Source organism: Sturnus vulgaris, chromosome 4 (assembly GCF_052056855.1).
Source record: "Sturnus vulgaris isolate bStuVul1 chromosome 4, bStuVul1.hap1, whole genome shotgun sequence".
NCBI lineage: Eukaryota > Metazoa > Chordata > Aves > Passeriformes > Sturnidae > Sturnus > Sturnus vulgaris.
This window is the reverse complement of record NC_142246.1, coordinates 10,449,676-10,471,598: the sequence shown is the minus strand read 5'-3', so window position 1 is coordinate 10,471,598 and position 21,923 is coordinate 10,449,676. Positions and strand designations below refer to the sequence as shown.

The 21,923-nt window shown below is 42.1% G+C and overlaps 1 protein-coding gene across 8 annotated transcripts in view; it reads right to left on the bottom strand.

Moving 5' to 3' along the window:
• ABLIM2 (actin binding LIM protein family member 2) overlaps positions 1-20,963 on the bottom strand; it is a 128,039-nt gene extending 107,076 nt beyond the window's left edge. For all 8 annotated transcript variants that reach the window (XM_088163082.1, XM_088163089.1, XM_088163085.1 and 5 more), the window contains exon 1: positions 20,872-20,963. In XM_088163082.1, coding sequence (XP_088019208.1) covers positions 20,872-20,887 — 16 coding nt within the window. In that variant the 5' untranslated portion in view covers positions 20,888-20,963. The remainder of the gene's footprint in view (positions 1-20,871) is intronic.
• Between the last annotated feature and the right edge of the window lie 960 nt (positions 20,964-21,923).

Here is a 21,923-nt window from a genome sequence, read left to right as displayed (position 1 = left end):
TTTCTAAAAGGATTACAAATAATAACTTAAGGACCTTTGAAAAAGCTCTTTCCTTTTTATGTTGTAGTCTACAGCATAAAATAATTACTTTGAAATATAAAACTAACTCCTGCTTTTATTTGGTCTGCTTAATTTGGCATTAGAAAGGGAATAGCTCTCGTTTTATTGCAATCATAGAGTTAATTCAAATATATATAGATAATGATGTTACTGAAGTTCTGGTGCTAAAGTCACACTACCTCAAACAGTGTAAATTAGCTATCTTTGGTGAATTTGTCACAGTATAAGAATTTCTTCTTAGATTCAGTTACACCCATACAAATCTAATTCTGCTTCATCCCCATCAGACATACCAGCACGTTGCCTCCCTTTTCACATTCAGGCTACACAATTTCTGCAACGAATTATCTCTTGACACTGCATCCATAGCAGAAATGTGTTACATTCACACAAACATGACCCCAGAACCCTCAGCTACAGTGAAGTAGCTTGTACAGTTCTGCAACTAACAGTTCTGTTACCAACAGGAGCATTTTTGAGGTATCTCTACAACATGCTTTTAGACCAAGTTTTGAGTTGCTTAATTTGCAAATCACCACCTCATTAAAATAGCAAAGGAGTTTTTAGTTCAAAATAAATATTTTGTTCTGAAGCTTTATATTCACCTTCTACAGACAGAAGGGGAAGCAGCAACATCTGATCTATCAACTGATAAAATCATGTCTTATTTATAAAAAGAAAGATATTGTACAGCATTTTTCCCATGTAATGTACAGCAATTCAATGAAGGACAGATGAAAATCCAATGCCAAATTCCACACTAGCCTCTCTCCCCTGATTGCAACAGCGTTGAAACATGAAGTATCTTTACTACAAGTGAATGTAGTAACAGTAATGTTCATAGGAGATTCTGAAGCACACTATTCCCATCCAGCCTCTGAACCTGGTTAGTTCCTCACATTCTACACAAAACATACAGCTAATCTAAAATTGCAGCCAAGGCCTGGTGAGCACCAAGAACCTTTATTCTGTCTCAAGAGAAGCCTTTATCCCTGTCCCCAACAGAGAAAAGCCCAGCAAGTCACTGCAATGTGGAGCTTGAGAGCCCCCTGGGCAGATGTAGGTCACTCCTCCTCCTCACAAGGGCAAGGAAACCAGGAGTTTCATCCGGCTGCAAGCTGCTCCAATTGCCAATAATCCCACCAATTCGAGTCTTTAATAACAACTCCTAAGGCGGCAGTGACGCAGGACGCCGTCCCTTGACCTACATGCCACCAAAGCAAGCCTTGGCCCTTGGGCCATCACAGACACAGCTGCCCAAGGACCCAGATCGTGCCACGACACCTTCTAGCACATCCCCTTGCTGCTGGCTGCCCAGCTCTGAGGCTGTTTGCACTCACAGCTCTCCCACCTTAAGCACTTCAGGCTCCCTTCCACCACCCGCACTGGACGGTCACGTATGTATGGGTTTGGTCTGTGCCCCGTGGCTGCTCCTGGGGCAGCTGGCTTTATGTGGAAGCAGGACAAATTATACATAGCCAGATCTGGGGGACCATGGGATGCAGGGATGTGTCCACACACAGCCAGCAAGGAGCCCAATAAGCACATGCAGCCCCACCAAGCCCACACACAGTTTAAGAACAAAGGACGAGCTACGGCCATGAGGTGCTGGGCTCATCCAGAGCAGGACAATACCCAACGGCCAATCTATTTGCAACCAGGTCCATTTACTTCTAATTTAGCTCTATTTTCCCACAAATGCTCCTCCCTGACTGCCCTTAGTGTCTCCTCCCAACTTCAATCCTTCTCCTGGATATCTCCCTTCTCTTGGGCACAGTTTCTCCAAACATTCCTTCCATCATGTTGCTGGAAGAAGTCTCTCCCTTTCTGTTTGCCTGAGCTGTGACACCTGGGAGCTCAGTTCACCCTTCCCCACTGCTCCCCATGTACCAAAGGAGCATCAGAGCACAGTCTGGCACTGCTCTTCTCCCAGAGCATCACAGAAAAATAAGTTTTAATTAAAGAGAAGCCCAGCTTTAGTGCAATGCAACACACAGAAAGAACAAGTGATCCATGCTACCACAGCACACTTCCAGTGTTTATTTCCAAAACAAAAGATAAACAAAGATAAATCTCCTCTCAGTCCAAATACTCCTAAAGTAAATGATGACTCAGATGGTAAATACCCTTTCTATCACATCCCACTTCTCTCAACAGAGAGTTGGAGTGACAGCCCTGCTCTCAATGAATTAAAGGACAATTCTGCTTTGTAATGAATGAAATCAACATTCTCTCCTGTATGACTTTGTTTTCCTGTACTGCTAAGTACTATCATTATCTAGACTTTAAACTTCTTCATTTTAATAGTGTTTCTATAGAAACAGACCTGAATTTCAAAAAGTTATTTTGCTTTTTGAGATGGTCTCTTAAAACACAGATGTGATTGTTGGAATTTTAGAAATACCACTGAGAGAGGTACCTAAGGAAAACATAGTCTAATGAAGGTACACCGAACAAGCTGGAAGTAGTGAATATTAATTTCATATTCAAAGCACAATATGCAATTCTATGAAAAGACTGGTGGGTTCCTCAGGGTAAGAAAAATTATATGATGCAATTGAATTATCTCAGCAATACAGTTTCTAATATAAGAGAAAAGAACATAGTAAGGGCTAACGTGTTAAATAAGTAGAGAGGAACAATTACTTAATGCAATCCAATCCTTACCTCTGTAGTAATTTTAGCTACAACTGTCACTGGGGCTGTGGAAAATGTGACATCTTGTGGAAATGCTTCTCTCTATGACAACCAACTAGCTCCCCCAACCAATGAGACCTTGGGTGCCGAAAGCAGAAAACTGAATTAGCCACCATGACTTGCAGAAATCCTTAATTTCACCTAGCTTCCAGACTCATTCACTCTGACAACATTTTTCATACTGTCAATCACAAATCAGTCCCAACTCCTAAAGTGACTCTGTTAGTAACATTTGCTGTATAGCTAGGCATTAGAAATTCTGCTATCTCAATTTTAGCTCCTCTTCCAACGCTGAGCTGAAACAGAGTTGAAAACTCTGGTCTGAATTTCAGTCTGGCACAGAACAACGACTTCCATTTATGCTCCAAGCCATACAAGATTGATGACCCCCCTTATGTCACAGGTTCCCTGTCTGACACCCTGCTGGAGCCCAGGGCAGACAGGTTTTAATGCCTTGCACTGCACCACTGAGCTGATAACAGCAATGCTTTCAGGCACCTTCTATTCCCACAGCACTATGAGTAAGACTGACATGGCATCTTTTCCAGTGGCAGCTGTAATCTTCAAAGGAACAAGTTTTCTGTTCTTCCCTCTATGTAAACATGAGCTTTATACAAATAGAGAGAACAGGTAACAATGCAGCCTTCCATTGTTTGCTACAGTTCCTGAAATGCTACTGCCAATAGCAACGCAAATTTTATCAGAAGTGTTAGTAATTCCCAAACAAAATCACTCAGTGAGAACACTGTATATGAAACAATGTGCAAATATATTTTATTCAAAGCAAAGATGTAATATTTAACAGTTTAAGCATTTCTCTTGGGCAAAAATTAACAATGTGTGGTATTGCATAATAAAAATGAAACATCTTTAATCTCTAGCTTTAAAATTAGACACTGGAAGAAGAAATTCTCTTTCTGATTATTTTCAAAATGTTACAAACTCTTACTTCCAGATGCTGATTACACAAGCTCAGGATATAACCAAATATTAAGCAAATGTGCAAACTGTATCTTTAATGTAGACTCATATCAAAACTTTACAGACTAAGTGAAAAACAAAGGAAGAAGAAGAAATACAAAGAAAAAACAACAAGCTGCCTCTTTTAGGGGAAGATTGGCAAAAAAATAGAAAACCCCTGCATACAAATACCTGGGAACTGCTGGCTAACACAGATGTGGTACTGAGGAAAGAAAAGGACCAGGGGAAAAAAACAAACCCCACCAACTACTATTTTCAATAGTAAGAGAACAACAACAGATTCTCTAGAGTGGAGAAACAGCAGATCTCTGCCTGATCTTGGGCCCTGCTATCCACACAAAATAGGCCTTTCTTCATATTATTTTCTTTAGATAATGTTACTTTGCAAGAAATACCTGCTGTCAATTCTTCCTCTTAACCAAAATGATAAAAAGTGCCCCAAGGATTATCTAACCATCTGGAAAAAAATTAGTAATACTGAGTCATTCTACAATTGACAAATAAAAATATAAAATTTCTCTGATATTCTTTTGTCAAGATAGTGTCATGGAGGTATTGTATACTTAATATATATCTTGATTTAAAAATACACCACTAACACAAGGCCATTCAGTATGGCTCTTCAGAAAGCAGCAGAAACCCTCTAGTTCAAGAATATTTTCTACTGCACTTCACATTTTGTTTCTTTTAAACCTCTAATTAATCTTCTTTCCAAATGCAAGTCAAATCTGCCACTTAATTTCTGCCTTCAGCCCCATTACTGACAGTCTGCTAGGGTGGTTATACCCATACAGGTGTAATCAAGACTTATTTACAAATTGATTAGGTTAATTTCAGCTCTGAGTTCCACTTAGCATCAGGAAAGGGTAAAGGAAAATTGCTGGAAGTGATGTCCTTGTGCTCCAGACAGCAGCCTAAGTGTCCAACTCTACAGCACTATAGACACTATATACAGTAATCCCCAAAGATGCTCCAGCAGACTGAGAGATTTCCCACTTCCACATTTGGTCTGTTAATAATTACCAGAAATTGGAAAAAGACAGAAAACAAACTCATCGTTAGCACTCTGAAACCGACTGAGATGGAGTTTTCCATTCATTTGGTATGTTCTCTTTTCAATCAGTGAGATTACATTTGTACAAAGGTTGAATTATAACAATCACTTTAAACTTTATTATTCTACTCACACAGTAAGATTTAATTAATTTTATTTAAAGTACTGATCCATAACCTTTCAAACACACTCAGACCTACTCAAAAGCCTTAATACTTATATGCTAAACCTCAACTTTGGCCCATATCAATCCATTTACTGGTTGTATGATTAGGTATGGACATAATTACAAAATTTAATAAAAGAAAGTTTGCTTTTTTAAAACTTGAAAATGCTCTGTCTTTAAATACCAGCTCCTTTTTCTCAGTATGTTTTGCTATCATTTTACAGACAGTTTTATACTACTGAGAATATACCTCTGCAATCTAGGAATTTCTTGTATATTTTACATTCACTCAAAAATAAAATAATGGTCCCAAGATTCAGCTTTAAATCAAGACACTATTTCAAAATTGGCCTAGCTATACCAACAACATATTAAATTATAATGAGAAGCTGTATACTCTGCTGTGCAACAAATCCACAGACCATTAGAAATTTATTCTCAGGTCAGCCGTACAAGAGATTAGATCTTTTAATTATCTGTCACAGAAGGGGAGTTAGGAGCCTCGAATTCATTCAGCTGCTCAGTTTGTGACCTCTAGAAATAAATCTGACCTCTTACAAAGCCCATGTAAGCACCACACACACTCTGAGGCAGAGCTATGGTTTTAAAGGCATCACGTAACTCTGAAGTTACACTGTGCTTCAGAATAACTGAGCTTCCACTGGCAATGTATGTGAGCCTGTGTTTTCTGGAAGCTCTGCACAGGAGTCCCAGAAGCATTGTCTTGCTGTCCTGCCTGAGCTTTAAATGTAATTTCAATCATGCTGAAGTCAAGTTTAGCACTCCCACATGCTAAATTTAGAACCAGAATAGTTTTGGTTGGAAGGCACCTCTGGAGGTCATTCAGTCCAGCCTCCTCCTCAGCACAGTCCCACCAGATCAGGTTGCCCAGGGCCTCGTCCTGTCCAAATCTCAAACCTCCAAGGATGTAAGGCTGCCACCTTCCCTGCTCCAGTGCTTCACAATCCTCTTGGGAATTTTGTTTCCTCTTGTACATGGCAGAACTTGTCATGCTGGAAGCTGCCATGGGATTGCCTCCTGTCCTTTTGCCACACACCTCTGAGCAGAGCCTGGGTCCATGCTCTCTGCAGCCCAGCAGTGGCACATGAAGACACTGATGTTCTCCCCCAGCCTCCCAAAGGAGCCTTGCTCCTGCAGACCCTCCCTGTACCTCCAGCCTCTGCCCAGCCAGCCTGTCCACAGCCCAGATCCACTTCTCCCCAGTGCCAGGACCCTGGCACGACAGCAGAGCAGATCTCTATAGAATCCCTCACTGACATGAACACCACCACAGATGAGCGAGGACACAAATTTAAAGCAGGGTGATCAAAATTAGCCTTCCAAACCCATATTTTGTATCATTTGAAAGCTGACCCAGCGTTCAGTGCTGCTGAGCACCTTTAACTCACAGCACCTTGCCCATCCAGGCTTTTTCACACAGCCACAGTACCATGTATCATAAGTATCAAACCAAAACTCTTCTGTCTGGATCTGCCATAAGGGAACATGGAATGCCCTGAGGGGGTGCCAACATTTCTCCTCTGAACTTGTAGCTTTAGACCACTGAATTCTAAAATAATAGAAATAATATTATACTCATGTTTAAATGGCTAAATAAATGCCTTTCTTTTAGATAAAAATGTCGTAATTAATCTATTGTCCCACAGAGTTATCAGTCACAACAAATACGTAGATTTGCAGCAGCCTAACCCGAGGACTAACCCTAAAAACCGAATACTAGACAGTGACATTGGTGATCCCACCATCAAAAATGCACAGCAGAAGTAGAGCAGCCAGACAGCTTTTAAATCTATGCAGAGACCAAACATACAAAGAAACCAAGGAAGCTTACAAAGTTACACATTCGACATTGCAATTTGCCTTAGAAGTAGAGACTTTTTTGAGACAATAACAATACATCCTCACAATACACCTAACAACATATCCTCAGGATCACAGGCAGTACTGCACAGGTGTCCAGTTTCCAGCCTCTACGCCCTGCACAGGTTCCTTGCAATTCACAGAACAGGCAATGTGATTAACACTGCTAATCTGGCTGCCCTGTGAATTTTGGCTGACTCTTCCATATGGGAGCTCTGGGAGTTTTGACTGCAATATAAGAAGTATTGTTAAGCCTCGAAGTTCTACCACAGCCTTGAAATACTTGTTGTTTTAAATTAAGTACCATCCCTCAGAGATATGTGACTGTGCAGCAATCTGTTCTTTAGTTTTTTATTAGATTAATTTGCTTCTAGTTGTCATAGTTGCAGAAAAAGGTTAAAAGTTTTTAACATTCTAGAAAGTCTTCTAATCCCTTTCCAGTATGAACAACATAAAAAACATGCAAATGATAAACAAGAGGCTCCAATTTCTTTTCCAACTTATGACTATGGATGGCACTACCTGTGATTTTTCCCTTAATGTTCTTGTGCATGTACAAGGCCTAATTCATCGATCTCAGGGATATGCATAAGGTTTTGGTTTCTGCCTCTATACTCTCCAGTAAATTGATGATACGCTAGTATTTTTTTTTATACAAAGTGTATATATATTCATTTATTTTAAGTCCTAGAGATACACTATAATACCTTGCTTTGGAGAAAGAACATCAATCACATGAGTTTTGGTTTGCAGTGACCTTCCCAGAGTGCTGGTAAGAGCTGACAGGGCAGTTCCACTCACCAGTGTAGCCCCAAGGAAAAAATATTCAGGAAAAAAGAAGATAAAAAAATCTCCCACAGCAAGTGATACACCTCTCAGAAACAGCAGGAATGGCCTCTTTGTTCCACTCACTAATTTTATGGCTGTGCTGGGGGAAATAAGGCAGTGGCAAAAATGCCCACAGCTGAGCATCTTATACCAAAACAAAAGCAGGGGCCAAAAGCATCTCACCAACACGGCTGGTACCAGGAGATCCAGAATTGGCCCCAATCCATCACTTGGAGCAAATCCTGAGCTGCTGGACCCATCTGTGTATCTTTTGCTATAATACTTTGTTTTCCAGCCCGTAGGCTACTGACAGAGCAGATGTCACTGAAATTACTTAATGTATTAGGCTGCTATTTGTTTAATTCTGATGTGGAAAATGTGTCACACTCTAAATAGTTTAGTATGTTAATGTACCACTGCAGCAACCTACAGAAATCTTTAATCATTTCATTTTTAGACTTATTTGCTTATTTTACTTTAAATCTGTTTTCTTGCTTCCTTTTAAATGTACTTACTCTTAACCTCACCTCCAGTTTCCTCGAGCTGAATAAACACAACTATTATCACAAATAAACATTTGATGTCCTAGGATATTTTATCTACAGTTTATTTGCATTAAATTACATAAAACAGATGCAGATAAAACTTCCAGTATAATATATTCCGTTAACAATATGCAGCACAATAATTCATAAATGAAGGGGCTCTGAGGGTTTAACGTTAAGGAAAAACAGCTTAATTTCTATTTCTGCATAAGAAAGCTGGCCAAAGCTGTATTTGCAATGGGTCTCTGAGTAATAATATTAAAATCTGAAATCTAAATATTCTTATTTGAATCACACTTTTTCAAAAAATATTCTTCAGAATTTTAATTCTAAGGTAAGAGCAGAGTTTAATAACTGCAGAATAAAATTTTATTTCTTATATAAATATATAGTTCCTTATGCTTCAATGGAATTATACTCGATAGTACAGCTAGTCTTGAACCTGAAGATTATTAATCTGAAAAACTTTTAAGAAATCAATTTTAGAATAATTTTTAAAACATTATGATGAGCAGTACAAATGAGGAATTCCAAGCTGTAAAGATGAACACTGCACATTTCAACTGAAGGAGCAATATGAAGTCTCCTGAACTTCTCTGTGCATTCACAAGAGATGCTGCAGAGCCTTAGCCTGATGAACACTAAGCATGCATTAGTAAAAATAATCCTCTAGCATGTAGCTGCAGCCCTCTGATAAGTCAGCATGCATTGCATTATTAGCTCTTCTGGTTTCTTGAGACCCTGGGAACGAGTAAGACACATTTAGTTTGCCAGGGTCTGCCTTGCTGTTCTGGGTTAGCATTGCTCTGTGACAAACCTTTCCTTCAGGCACGGCAGGGCTGCCTGCTGCTCCATCACTGGGGTCACATCAACAGCTCTGCCATAACCCTCATGAACTTCTTAAACTGCAATGTAAAACAAAAATGGTGCAGTGCACTTTTTAAAATACAGCTTCTGAAACGTGCTTCCGTGCTTGTACACACGGTTAAAGGATAATGTTGAATGACATGGAGGAGTCCCTGCCAAGAAACACCTGTCTGCATTTCTCTGTACAGCAGGCTCGTCTGGCTCGATGGTGGGCAAGCAGCCACTCCTCACTGCGACTGCAATGGCCCATTGCACAACTGTGCAGTGTAAGACACTGTGAGACACCTCTGGAGCAAAGGTGTCATCAAAAGGCTTCTAAGGAAGGAGTGTGTTCAGCAACAGCTCTTCATAACCACCCTGAGCTGGTCCTCAGCAGGCACCCCCAGCCAGGCATGCCTGCTCCTCCTCTCCTTGGAATAGCTCTCATTATGCACACGCTCTTCTCCCCACAGTTAAATTATACCAGCAGTGACACTCTTCTGCAATGATGAAATGATCAAAACCTGCTGACAAAGAAATGAACACAGGAATCTGATGCTTCCAAACAGAGAGCAATAGGACACAATCAACACGGTGCAGTTTGGTCACATTTTTTTAAGATGGGCTTGGCTGTCCCAATGTCTTTTGAAGAGGACTGCCACGTGTGGCTTGGAGCAGGCTTATCTGGACAAACATACTCAGGAAAGAAGCTTGACTCAGTACCAGCCCTCAGAATTGAAATAATCTTCACCCCACAACTCAGCTTTCAGGTCACTGGGGGATACAAAAGCTGACACATGCTATCAGTGTGACCTGGAACAGGTCACGAATATTTTCTAAATTACCTACTGAATCCATGTGATTGCAACTGATGAAAGCTGCAGAAATTGAAAAATTGGAAATTTGCCTCAAACCCCAGCTTCCCTACCCAGCTGGGAAGGGGAGATGGGTGAGCAGAAAGAAACCCAGAGCTTCTCTACTTTGCTGCCCTTATCCATAACAATGGCCTTTGGGGAAATATTAACTTAAGCCCACCTCTAGAGGAAAAAGCTGCACGTTATCTCTTTGCCACGTTATGCCACCTTTAAAGAGGTTTAAAGAACTGGCAAGTGACAGTGACAGCTGCTGGCAGGGCTCTGCTGGGACAGGCGTCACCGTGGGCTGCACAGATTCCTTGGTGGGGCTGCACACACAGCTTGGGTGCCAGCACATGCTGCCTTTTCCTAACATGTAAAAATAAAATAAAATAAAATAAAAATATATTTTCCAGGGTTACGTTCTAGGGATTTTTTTTACAGTATTCTACATTTAAAGTTTTATCCGATGGGTGACATCAGCTGCAATCTTGGTTTCTTTTTGAAATGAAAACTCCTCATGGATATGATTCAGAGAGAAACAAAAATCAAGGGCAGGAATACTTAGGCTGCCAGGGGCATGGAGTTAACAGCAGGAAACTGGGCTTTGCTGCAGCTGGTTTTCTCAAGCCCAACTCTTCTCTCCCCCCTTGAGCCACTGGACAAGCTAAGGACCAGATATTATTTTCAAAACTTACAGGAAGATGGCAAACAAATTAACCTTTCATTTTCCTTTCTTCATCTACATACAAATGTCAGCCACTCATGCCAATGCCAAAAATAACCCAAAATGTATTAAGTCTTACACATGTAAAGTCAGAGCGACCTAACAGAAAGAACATTTAATGCAGACTTTGGTATTTCAGACTCTTCTTCTCTTGACTAATCCTACCCAACACAAGTCACAAATCTCTTCCCAGTTCTGCATGCACAAGCAAATCCCCTGCTCTTGTGAGAGCTTTGCAGTCAATTGACAAAAAATACTTTAGAAAGCTAAATATATTTACAAATATATGAGCACCAGCATATCATAATGAAATTCTACCAAAAAGAATCTGACATCAGAGAACATAAATGTGACACATCCTACCAAAAAAGGTAGGATCACAAAAAAGGGGCTCCTGCAAAATATGGAAAAATTTTCCTAAATATAAGATGTTATCTTTTAGTTTGGGATTAAAAATAGTACAACTGTTTACCTATGACACAAAGCCAGAGACAACATCTCTTCCCAACACTTTGCAAACTACATAAAGTGCAGTCAGAAAAAATACAGGGAATATTAATATAACAGCAATTATCATAATAATTACATTATTTGTATTTACCATTTCAGGATGCTTACAAAGAAGTATGCAATAAAAAGTTGAAATAAATGGATAAAAAGAGATTTTAACACTGACAGTGAGATTCAAGAGCCATGTTGGAAGCAGCCCAGAGACAGTAAGGAGTGGAACACGTAAGGTGACTTGTTTATGGGTCAGTACAATGGCTTTGGGCTCCTACTGCCCACCCAAAGTGCTCCCTCCCCACTGCTCCAGTGCTACACAGAGCTGCCAAGGTGAAATGCCAGGCAGCCTGTGACCACTCTGATTCTTTAGTAAGTGTTGATTCTTCATGGTGCCATAATATCAATGCAATGGAAATAATGTCCATATAGTATTTTTTCCACATCACAGTTACAATGATTTCCCTAGAAAATTCACAGGGGCTATCCAAATTTCAATCCTTTGTCTTCCAGCACAAGAGACATGATCTGCCTTCCAGATCCACAGCACAGAGCCATAAGGCAAGCTAAGGGTAGGAATCTTCCTTTAACATGTCAAGGTTTATGGTTTACCCAATGCTAAAGTCTCTTGAAGCAACAATGGTTGAGCAACTCTTTAAAACAGATTCACAGGTTCATTCCGGGAAAAAAGAAAATTATTTTTTTAATTACAAAAATGTAAACCAATACAACATTTTAAAAGCACATAGTGTCACTAGCACAGAAATGGGCTATCAGGAGAAGTGACAGGTTCAATACCTTTCATTACCTTGAAAGAACACACTTCTTCTTTTGCAAGGAACTCAGTATTGGGATATAGGAGTGAAAACAACCACTTCTACAGAGAAGCAGGAGAGGATGAGATATTTTAGCAACTGAATTTGACCCATAACTTAGGCAGTGTTTCAAAAATAGTTTATGCAAGTAACTAGAATTAAAGATGGAATTCAGAACTGAAATATTTGTGCTTTTGGATGCCCACAGTGCAAACAGCTATACATCCACCATTCCAATAAATACATAATTACTGATCATACAAAAAACATATATGATAGCAAAATTACTAGGATGGAAACTAGGACTGCCTCCAATATACAGGATTTCTATATATTTCCAAAAATACTATTTACCCTTGTATTTAGAAAGGGTCTGAGAAGCTTCATCTTTCTAACTCTTAGCAGGACAGGTACATGGAGCATCCAACCAATATTGTGGCAGTTTCTGACAGCTTTAGCTTAACAGCCAGGCTTCTTCTGCCAACTTAAATTTGCAGCTCGTGCTGTTTGCTGCTTTCTAAAATAGGCACGACTATGGCATGCTTCTAGATCTATGTAGACCTTATGTGCTTCAGAGACAAGACACAGAAAGCTCAGCCGAGCATCTCCTCAGAGCTGGCAGCACTCCCCTAATGTCAGTCTCAAACTTCACAGGACACAGCCTGAGTTGTTCCCATCAAAAGTCAGCTTTGACCTTGGGAAAAAACTCAGGCATATCACAAGTTAAAATTATAGATCTATGGAAAGAAATGCAATACGTGCCTATCGCTTCAGCAGTTTTTCTGAAAATGTCTCATACGTCTTCAGACCAGAAAATGATTTAACCCCAAAATTTAGCAGTAATGGAAGTTAAGGGTTCTCAGCACAACCTAGGATTTAGTCTTAGGTCAAATCCTATTAATAATATAGACAACCAAATCTACAGCAGTGTTAGTGGGCAGCTCTGTTAAGATATAAATATAACTTTGTTAAGCTGGCTTTCTGCATTCAATGAAATTTAGGCCACACTACGAAAAAGAAGCTAAAATTCATCATCTGAGGTGTTGATCCTTTAGTACCATCTTGGAAAACATACAAGACCAAAATGGACACAGGCACTGTCAGCATTAGCTCCCAGGTCAGGACAATGGGCACAGCTGGAAACAAGCTACTGGGCCACACAGGCATTCAGTCCAAGCTGGTACAGTCTAATGATCTGAAATAACGACAATAAATGTCAGCAAATTGAAACACAATCTATTTATTGTGTTTTATCATTACTAAAGGTCCCATGGCTCATACAGACTGAAGCCATAAAGAAGATGCTAGAGAAACTTCGGTTATGCTCTCACAACAAATTAAGGCAATCTGTGAGATGCTTGTTACCTTAGTTTGGTACCATGAAAACCTGTGGCTATTAGAACAAAGATGCTCAAATGATTGCACCTAATTCTGTACAAAGGCACATAAATAAATGCCCTGGTTTCAAAGAGGCAAAACACTACAGTTCACAGTGATCTCACCCATGGGTGATGATACTTAGAACTTCTCAAAGTCTCAGCAGTGGAGAAGATTTTCACCCATGTCCCAGAGGAGGAGGGGTTCTGCAGCTGCACATACATAACTCCCAGCACAGGTCTGCATCTTTAGGCAATAGTTCAACAGATTTGTGATACATAAACCCTGTTTCTCCACGGGGTCTGGTTCAGAAAAGCTTACCAATGTTCATGAATGCAGCAGACACTAGTTTTTCTTCAATTTTCCAAGGCGAGAATGAGCCATCAAAACATGTCCAGGAAGATTGGTTGATAAATGGCCACACAAAATATTTAAGATTAATCTGCCTGTGGATCTCTGTAGCAGCACAACAGATGCTCTGCAGTCACGGTTAAGGACAGTTTCAAATACCCACTGAAAACTTTGGACCAGATGCCCAGAGATCCAGCTGAATGCAGGTCAAACTTCAATTTGGCAAGTGCTGGAGCAACCTGGCCTATTAAATTCTGAAAATCTCAGAGGCTGGAGATTTCACAGCTCCTGGTGCTCCTGGGTTCAAGCACTTTCACTGGGATTTCACTTTTCCTTACAACCAAGCATGAAGTTCTCCTGCTACCCCCTCTGACTGTTGCATCTTGCTCTTTCTCTGTGCCTTTTTCAGAGGAGCTTGGCTTCATCTCCCCTTCACACACCCATCGGGGGTCAAAAAACACAATTCAATTCCCTTCTGTCTTGTCTTCTCTTCTCCAGGTGGATCCAGAGCAGACCTCTCCACTCCCTCTCCCTGCCACACTCTCAAGAGAAGTGCACAGCAGCTTCCCCCATCATGCTCACTGCACAGTCCTGGTAGGTCCAATCTGTTGACCAAGTGGGTGGGAACATCACAGCTGAGTTACACTATTAGTCATGGGAAGGTCAATGCAAAACAACTCTCCTCCCTTATCACCAGTATTTACCCATCACCTGCACCCAGGAATGCTCCTGTCACTGCCTGAAGCCAGCAGCAGAGCACAGGGCTGAGTTTAGTCTGAGCAGGGCAGGAGCTGCAGAGCAAACTGAGATTCAGAGCACAGGCAGGGTTTCTACCCGGCAGTTGGCAGGCCTGACTTGCAGCCAGGTTAACAGGCAGCAGAACAGGGAGCATATGTGCAAGTCACAGGGGTGAGGTGCAGAGCCAGTGCCAGACACGCAGTGCAGACACACACAGCCCCAGCTGTTCCCCACTGCCTCCTGTCCCTAAGGCATTTGGCTGCAAACCCTTTTCCATTCCCACCGTCCTGTCATCAAGGGTAATAGTGGCAACACAGCTATTTCTGTGGTTTCCTTTGGTGTCAGTACACAATTGTATATGTGACCTTAAAGATTAGATCCTCTCTATCTGTGTTGCATCTAAAACTGTAACCAAGGGATTGCCTTCATGCTGCTGGTACAGCATAGCCAAAGGAAACACCACAGAAAGCCCTACAAGACTCCATAAAGCCAAGCTTCCCAGCTGAACTCAATCAAGCGTTCTTAGTGGGCTCTTACAAGGTAAAGAACAGAAAAAGCCAGTTTGACTTGCAGGTCCCAGCTGAGTTTCCAATACCAAGAACATAAGCATGAAAAGAGAGGGGAAGAAGTTGTAAACAGAGCAAAGCAAATGAAGGTAACTGAGACAAAAACAAAACAGAAACTGTAAAATATTTTTCATGACTTCTAGAGCATTTACATTATTTTAAACTGCAAAATTTACATCAATCTAGGATTTATAAATGTACCTCAGTAAACTCTCTTGACTGAGGTAAAACTAAGTCAAGAAAAAAACAAAGGGGTCTCTGATCAAGAACTCTCCAAATGAATCCCTGCATACAAGGCTTCCCATTCATCCAGTCCCACTCAGAGCTGCTCTGCAGAGAAGATCTCAGTATATATTTAGACATCAACTAGTAAACTGCCTTATGAATCACTTCTGAAATTCCCTTTATCCTAAGTCATATACTCTATGTCATATAATCTCTAAGTCGTATACTTAGGAGGAGAAGGAATATATGACCTATTTTTTAAAGTGACAGGAGCTCTTGCCTGACACTTAAGCAGAACAGGTTCTGTGGCTTTTTCTTCATATGATATGAATCAAACTTTAACTCTTACTTCACCATGAATTTTACCATACAAATGGTATCACAGCAATTCAATCTTACTTAGCCACTGCCTGAAATAGACTTGAAGAAATACAATTACTGAATGCTTAGTGCTCTCCTTTTATACACCATACCCAGCTATTTCACTCCATAAACCAATACAGGCATAGGATTTTTTTTCCCACTGAAGCACAAATGAACTTGGCAAAAGGGAAGAAGAAGAACCACATTTCATCTCCTTCTGAAGTATCACAGTACCTCATGCTAGAAATTGCTAGAAATGAACTGACAGAAGAAGTATTTGAAAACTTCCCAAGGAACGGGATGCTGCATTTGTGAGCAGCTACTAACTATGCAGTAACAACCAAGATTACACACTTGTTCTTCGTAGCCACCATGAGGAGCAACTGCAATCTGTTACTGTTTTACAATGACAGCATTACTTAAACCTAAAAATAACAGTTTCTGTGTAGAAAGAAAATAACCTGTAATTAAGAACACTGAAGTATTTTCAAAACATCACTAGTGATCTCCTGCAATTCAGGAATGGGTTTTTTTCATGGCCAACTGCATTTAGACTTTGTTTTCTTTCATCTACAGATCAAGAAACTTTTCCTACAAGATTAACTGTATTTTGAAAATCTCCTAATGATCAATTTGACAAATGCCAGTAGAAGGATTTGATTTTACAGAGAAAGGGGGGGAAATGACTCCTAAAGTTACAGAAATATTCACTGAACAAAGTTTTTATTCATCTCACATTCCTTGTCTGGAAATGGAAAAATAAATAAGCATTCTTCATGCAAAACAATACTCCATCTAGATTTCAGTGCATGAACATCAACTAATAAGCTGTGAAAAAAAACATTCCAGCGTTTCAGATGGTAACACTTATGGACTTTGACACGCTGCTAATGGATCTTGACACAGGGAGTATTCTAAATTCAGAAAGGTTTGCCTTAAGGTTATATTTAAGGATGCAGATAGCAAGCCAGCTAATTGTCCAATAATTTCCAAGGCCCATGCACCACCCTCCATCTCATGCTGGGCTTGTGCAGAGACCCAGCTCTGCTGCCTGGGCCCCCTTTCATCCTGGCAGTTCCAGAGCTGTTTCTAATCCCCATGCAGCACAAGCCCTTTTAACACAAATATGTTTAATTCATTATTAATGCTGGGTGCTTGGTTGGAGAACCCAAGGTCCAAAGGTGAGTTAATGGCACCAGCTTTGAGAGCTTACAGTTAACAGTCAGGAGAGAGGAGTTTCCACTGCTAAAGCCTTAATTTGTGTAGTGTAGAGGGGAATTGTTTGTCAAATCAAGCAAAACTAAAATCAGGATTGCACAAAGGAAGAGAGAAAAAAGTTACCTCAGCAGCCACACTTGTATTTCTCAAATTTCTTTACATTTCTTAGCCCCTCTATGTTTTTATGTCAAAGATAATTATTGGTGCTCAAGTACATAAGCAACAACGTCCTGAGGAGTAAAACTGAAAGCATAGTACTTGCACATCATACTGCAGGGGCAGTCAGATGTGAACAGGTACCAGCCCAAAAGGGTGCTCAGTACTGGACAGGTGCTGCACTGAAAACAGGCAAGTGGGCAAGAAGGAGACCTCTCAGAAAGCCAAATATCTGGATTTTGTTAAGCAGCACTCAGGCAGCATGTGAAGGCCACTGGGAGACAGGATGTCCTGCAGCAGGAGTTACCAGCTGATGTGACATCACCTGAGAATCTCTTCTGACCTACTTCACCCTCTCCTAACTGTGCTGTGCGTTTCCACCATCCAAGAACATGCTGCCATTTAAAAGATACATACACTGGGCTGAAACTATTTCCTTAAGAGCCATAAAGAATCCCCCAAAACTTTAAGGAATCACAAGATACAGCTTCCTATTTTTTACAGTCTAAGAAATTAAAGAGAGTTTTTTTAATTCAACCTCAGAGGAAGAAAACACCACTAGGAAATATATATTGTTGTTTATTTTATCAGGGAAACTTGGCTAAAATGGCAATGAAATGAAGTAGTTCTGCTTTTGTTTAATTTGAAACACGTAGGATTGCATCTTATAAGGTGAAGACATTCATTAGCTGGCAAACTCCAAAGCAAGCTGATCTCTTGGTGCTCCTGTCCAGTAATTCAATGCTCTTTTACCAGTGCTCAGAACGAAGGGCTGAAAGAAAAATGCTATATCTAAATATAAAATATAGCACAGTCTGAAACAATCATAACTACTGTCTCTAGGGAGGATTCTTATCAGCATAGTTGCATGTGAACTTTGGAAAAGGAATTAATCATCTCCAAGCTGAGCTGGACCCTGTGTGACCAAACTGAGTAACCTCTTTTGTAACCAGAGCCACTACATTCCTGCCCCATTTGGGCTGTGACACTCGATTAGCTGTTCTCTGATCCATGCAATCAAATTGTCCCTTTAATATAATAGTTTAAAGACTAAATAGCTGTGTGAATTTGTGTCATGACATTTAATTTAATCTAATCTAAGATAACTCACCTAGTATGTAATTAGCTCTGTGATTCCCTTTTTGCACCTAAATAGTAGGCATCATGTTACCCTATTTCTGGGAATTAAGGAGAACCTCATTTTCACAATCTCAAATATTTAACCTATTCTGTTCTTCTTGTTATGATTTCAAGATGGCAAAGAACTGAATTATTAGACTGAAAACTATATTATAAACTCTTAAGAGAACCTTTAGTATCCTAAAAGCACAACCATTTCATGTAAATCTCCCAGGTACGAAAAGCTGTGAATAGGCTCTTTCTTAGAAATAGTTTCAGCCAAGACCAATGGTAAGTATATAGGAGGCAGCTGAGGAAAAATCATGTGTGGAAAAATCTAATTACAACATATATAATAATGCATCTTAGCCGTGTTGTACTATACCAGATGATCACATGCTTTCCACATTTAAAATTATAGCATGAGTCTGCAGTCCATGCATTAAGACAATGGCTCAATGCATGTACTATTAAATCATTTCAAACTGTATTACCTATGTCAATATATTGCAAACTATACTATATTTACCAAATATGAGCATTTCTATACCTAATGCCAAATATTATGGTTAAAGTGACAAAGCAGTGTCACAGCACTGCCCGAGAGCCTCTTGAAACAGACAGTGAATGATGTGTTGCTTCAGTGCAACACAGACTGAGCAAAAGTTTCTGGAGTAATAAGGCAGATCCGTATTGGTTTGCTCCATCTCAAGAGTAAAAGAAATATTGGGGATTTCTCCTACATTACCAAACCATGCAACAATTAGTTGGATCTTGTATAGGGCTGATTTTAACACCCCACTGCACCCTTGTTTTCTTTGCAGAACTAGAAATATCATTCTGTTACAGTAAACAGCAAACTTTAAATTAAAGCCTTTCCATAGTCATTTTGGTGGAAATCTTTTGGGAACAGCAATTTTAGACAAACTGTGGCATTGAATTTTTTGTACAATACTTGTCCCATCAATGTTAATGGAAAATTTCCATTGATTTTACTGAGTAGATATGGGCTCCTCACATTTAATTTATCATGAGAATTGATTGCAGGTTGTTTACACAGCCCACACAAACACATAAAATCAAAATCTGGAAAGATCAAAGCTAACCCTATACCTAAAACCAAAATTCCTAAAACTGCCAGTTATTCTTTTAAATGAGACATAAGAACTCTCAGGGTTTTTTTCCACTCTCTTTTTTCCCAGGATGTTATTTTTATCTTGGCACTGTTCATTTTTGCCATTTAATTTACACCGTGTTTGGAGCAATTACTGAGAGAGAATTGTGTCAAGTCTCCTCCGCACTAACTTCTCTATTGGGTTTACAACTTTAGAATCATTTAATTGACATTTAAAATATTATAGAGAGAAAAATTTGGACTCTTAATATTTCCTCTACCAGGCTCAGTTCTACCACAACAGAATTTAAACATTTCTCAGTGTTTCATGTTCTTCAGTTCAAAATTACAGCCAGGCGACCAAGGCAAGGATTCCGTACTGGCATTTCACCAGTGCCAAAGGAGATGTTACCATCCCTGTTAACTGTGTCAGTGCTCTTTAAAGACAGGAAACAGACTGGGGATTTCTATCGTAGTTGAAACACCCTGGAATACATGCTTTGCTCTCACCTGCCTTAGCCTGGGCACTTCCTCAGAGAGGACAGGCATGCTGGCAGGACGTGTTTCACCACAGACCGTATGAGAACGTGGACAAGCAGCACACATGAGAGCACTTACGCCATCAACAAACACGAGGAAATGCCAGACTGGGTTTTCAGCTGAAACCTGCAGCAGGTGCCTGACCCCAGGTCACTCACTGTTCTAACCTGGAGCTCGTTCTCTCTGTTTGCACCAGGCTCTCCTCTGGCTCGGTGCGAGGATGTGGTATGATTAAGCATGTTGACATACACAGTCACCACGTAATTGTAGCTATTCAGCCTCTCCCTGCTGTTGTGTGATACAGCGTATATTTAGCACTACAGATACCCTCAGAAACGGAATACACAACCAACTCCCACTTTCCCCCCTCTCCTCTGTGCACAACCCTGCATTTGCCTATAATATTCTGCGATCAGCTGTGCTCTGAAGTAACCACCCCCTGCCGACACACAACGCAGATGAATGCTGGAATCGCTAAAAAATACAGTTCCAAGTCAGTTCTCAAATCCTGCATGTATCACAGGGTAAATTAGTTTTGTATTGCCCTGGGCAACTGGATTCCTCCGGGCGGCAATCCTAGCTTGGGCTCCGTGGCACATCCTCAATACCCACCTTCTTTATCACTATAGCATCTCGGCCAGCAGAAAAGGCCAGGCTTTTAACCCAAATATCCCCGCCTGAAAAGCTGTGTTCCCCCACCCGGGATGCCGGGCGGGCCGGGGCACCAGCTGATGCCGCACCTCGGCTGCGGGGCCGCGGCGAGACCGCCGAGCGCTGGGTACCAGCGGGGGATGGACACGGGGCAGCCGAGCCGCGGCTGGTCCGGCCCGACCTGCGGGGCTCCGGCCGGGGCTGCGGGGGATGCCCGGGGCGGGGGCGGCTCCGGGAGCCCCTGAGCAGGGTCCGCAGGGTCCGCAGCCCCTCCCGCCCGGCAGCGCCCGAGGCTCCGGCAGCGCCCGAGGCTGCGGCAGCTCCCCCCGCGACAGGCGCACACACAGATTCTCGTATTTTCGGGTGGTTTTAGGTGAGCAATTTTTATCCGGCTACCGCTGCCCGCACCCCGCGCGACAACGAGACGAACCCGAGCTGGGCAGCGGCAAAGGTGTCCCCAAAACACCGGGGGTCCCGGCCGCCCCCCCGCCCGCCTACCTGTGCCGGTGCTCATGGCGCGCAGGAGGAGCCGCTCCCGCCGCCGCTGCCGCCGCCCGTCCCCGCCTGCCGCGGGCAGCCCCGGCTCAGCCCCAAGCCCGGCTCAGCCCCGGCTCAGCCCCAGCCCCGCCCGCCGCAGCGGGGCCGCGCCGCGCTCCGCCCCCGCGCCAGGTGCCGGCACCCGCAGTCCCAGCCCGGCTCGGCTCGGCTCGGCCCGGCTCGGCACGGCGGCACCTTGGGAAGTGTAGGCAGCCCCGCGGACTACATCCCCCTCCGTGCCTTGCTGCGGCCGGGGGCGGCTCCGGCCCCGCCGCTCCTGCGGGCAGAGCTGCGGCGGCACCCCCGCCCCGCAGAAACTTCTCCCCAGCTCTCGGCTGGAGCCGCAGCCCGCTCCCTCCGTCCGGCCTGCCTCGCCCTGCGGCTGAGATCTTCCTCTGCATTTTCCTGTTCCTCTTGTGCTCGGCTCGTATGATGCCCGAGCAAAGCAATGAGGTGCACAGGTGCTCCGGCGTGTCCCCGAAGCGCCCGGGCAGTGACCGTGAGGATGCTTGCGCAGTTCTCAGCGCAGCCCAGGCTGCCAGGCAGCGCTGCACCGCACCGAAGGTGTTGGCGGCAAGTCTGGGCATTCAGCAGGGAAAAGCAGTGCTTTCTCGATCAGGTGAACTTTAACTGCTCCTTTGAATTTGGAAGTACAAGGGCACATAATTACTATTAAAGCCATTTGTTTATTAAGTACAGACTTATTCAGTATATAATCAATCTGAAGACCTATTTTATTTATTTATTTCTTTATTGAGAATTAATAGGATTTTGGTTTTTTTTAAAACAAACATCTGTTTTAACAAATACAAAAGCAGCCAGCGTGGTTGCGTAAGCATGCTGTACTGCACAGCTGCTCCGACGCTGATTTCATACGGGGCTCAGGGCAGCTTGGGGTTACAGTAACAGCGTGAGGAAACGGGATGTGAAGACTCGCTTTGCATTAGTATCAGTCTGCTGATTACTCTCTACTCCACTGACAGTCGCCTAAAAGTTATATCTTAATTAACAGT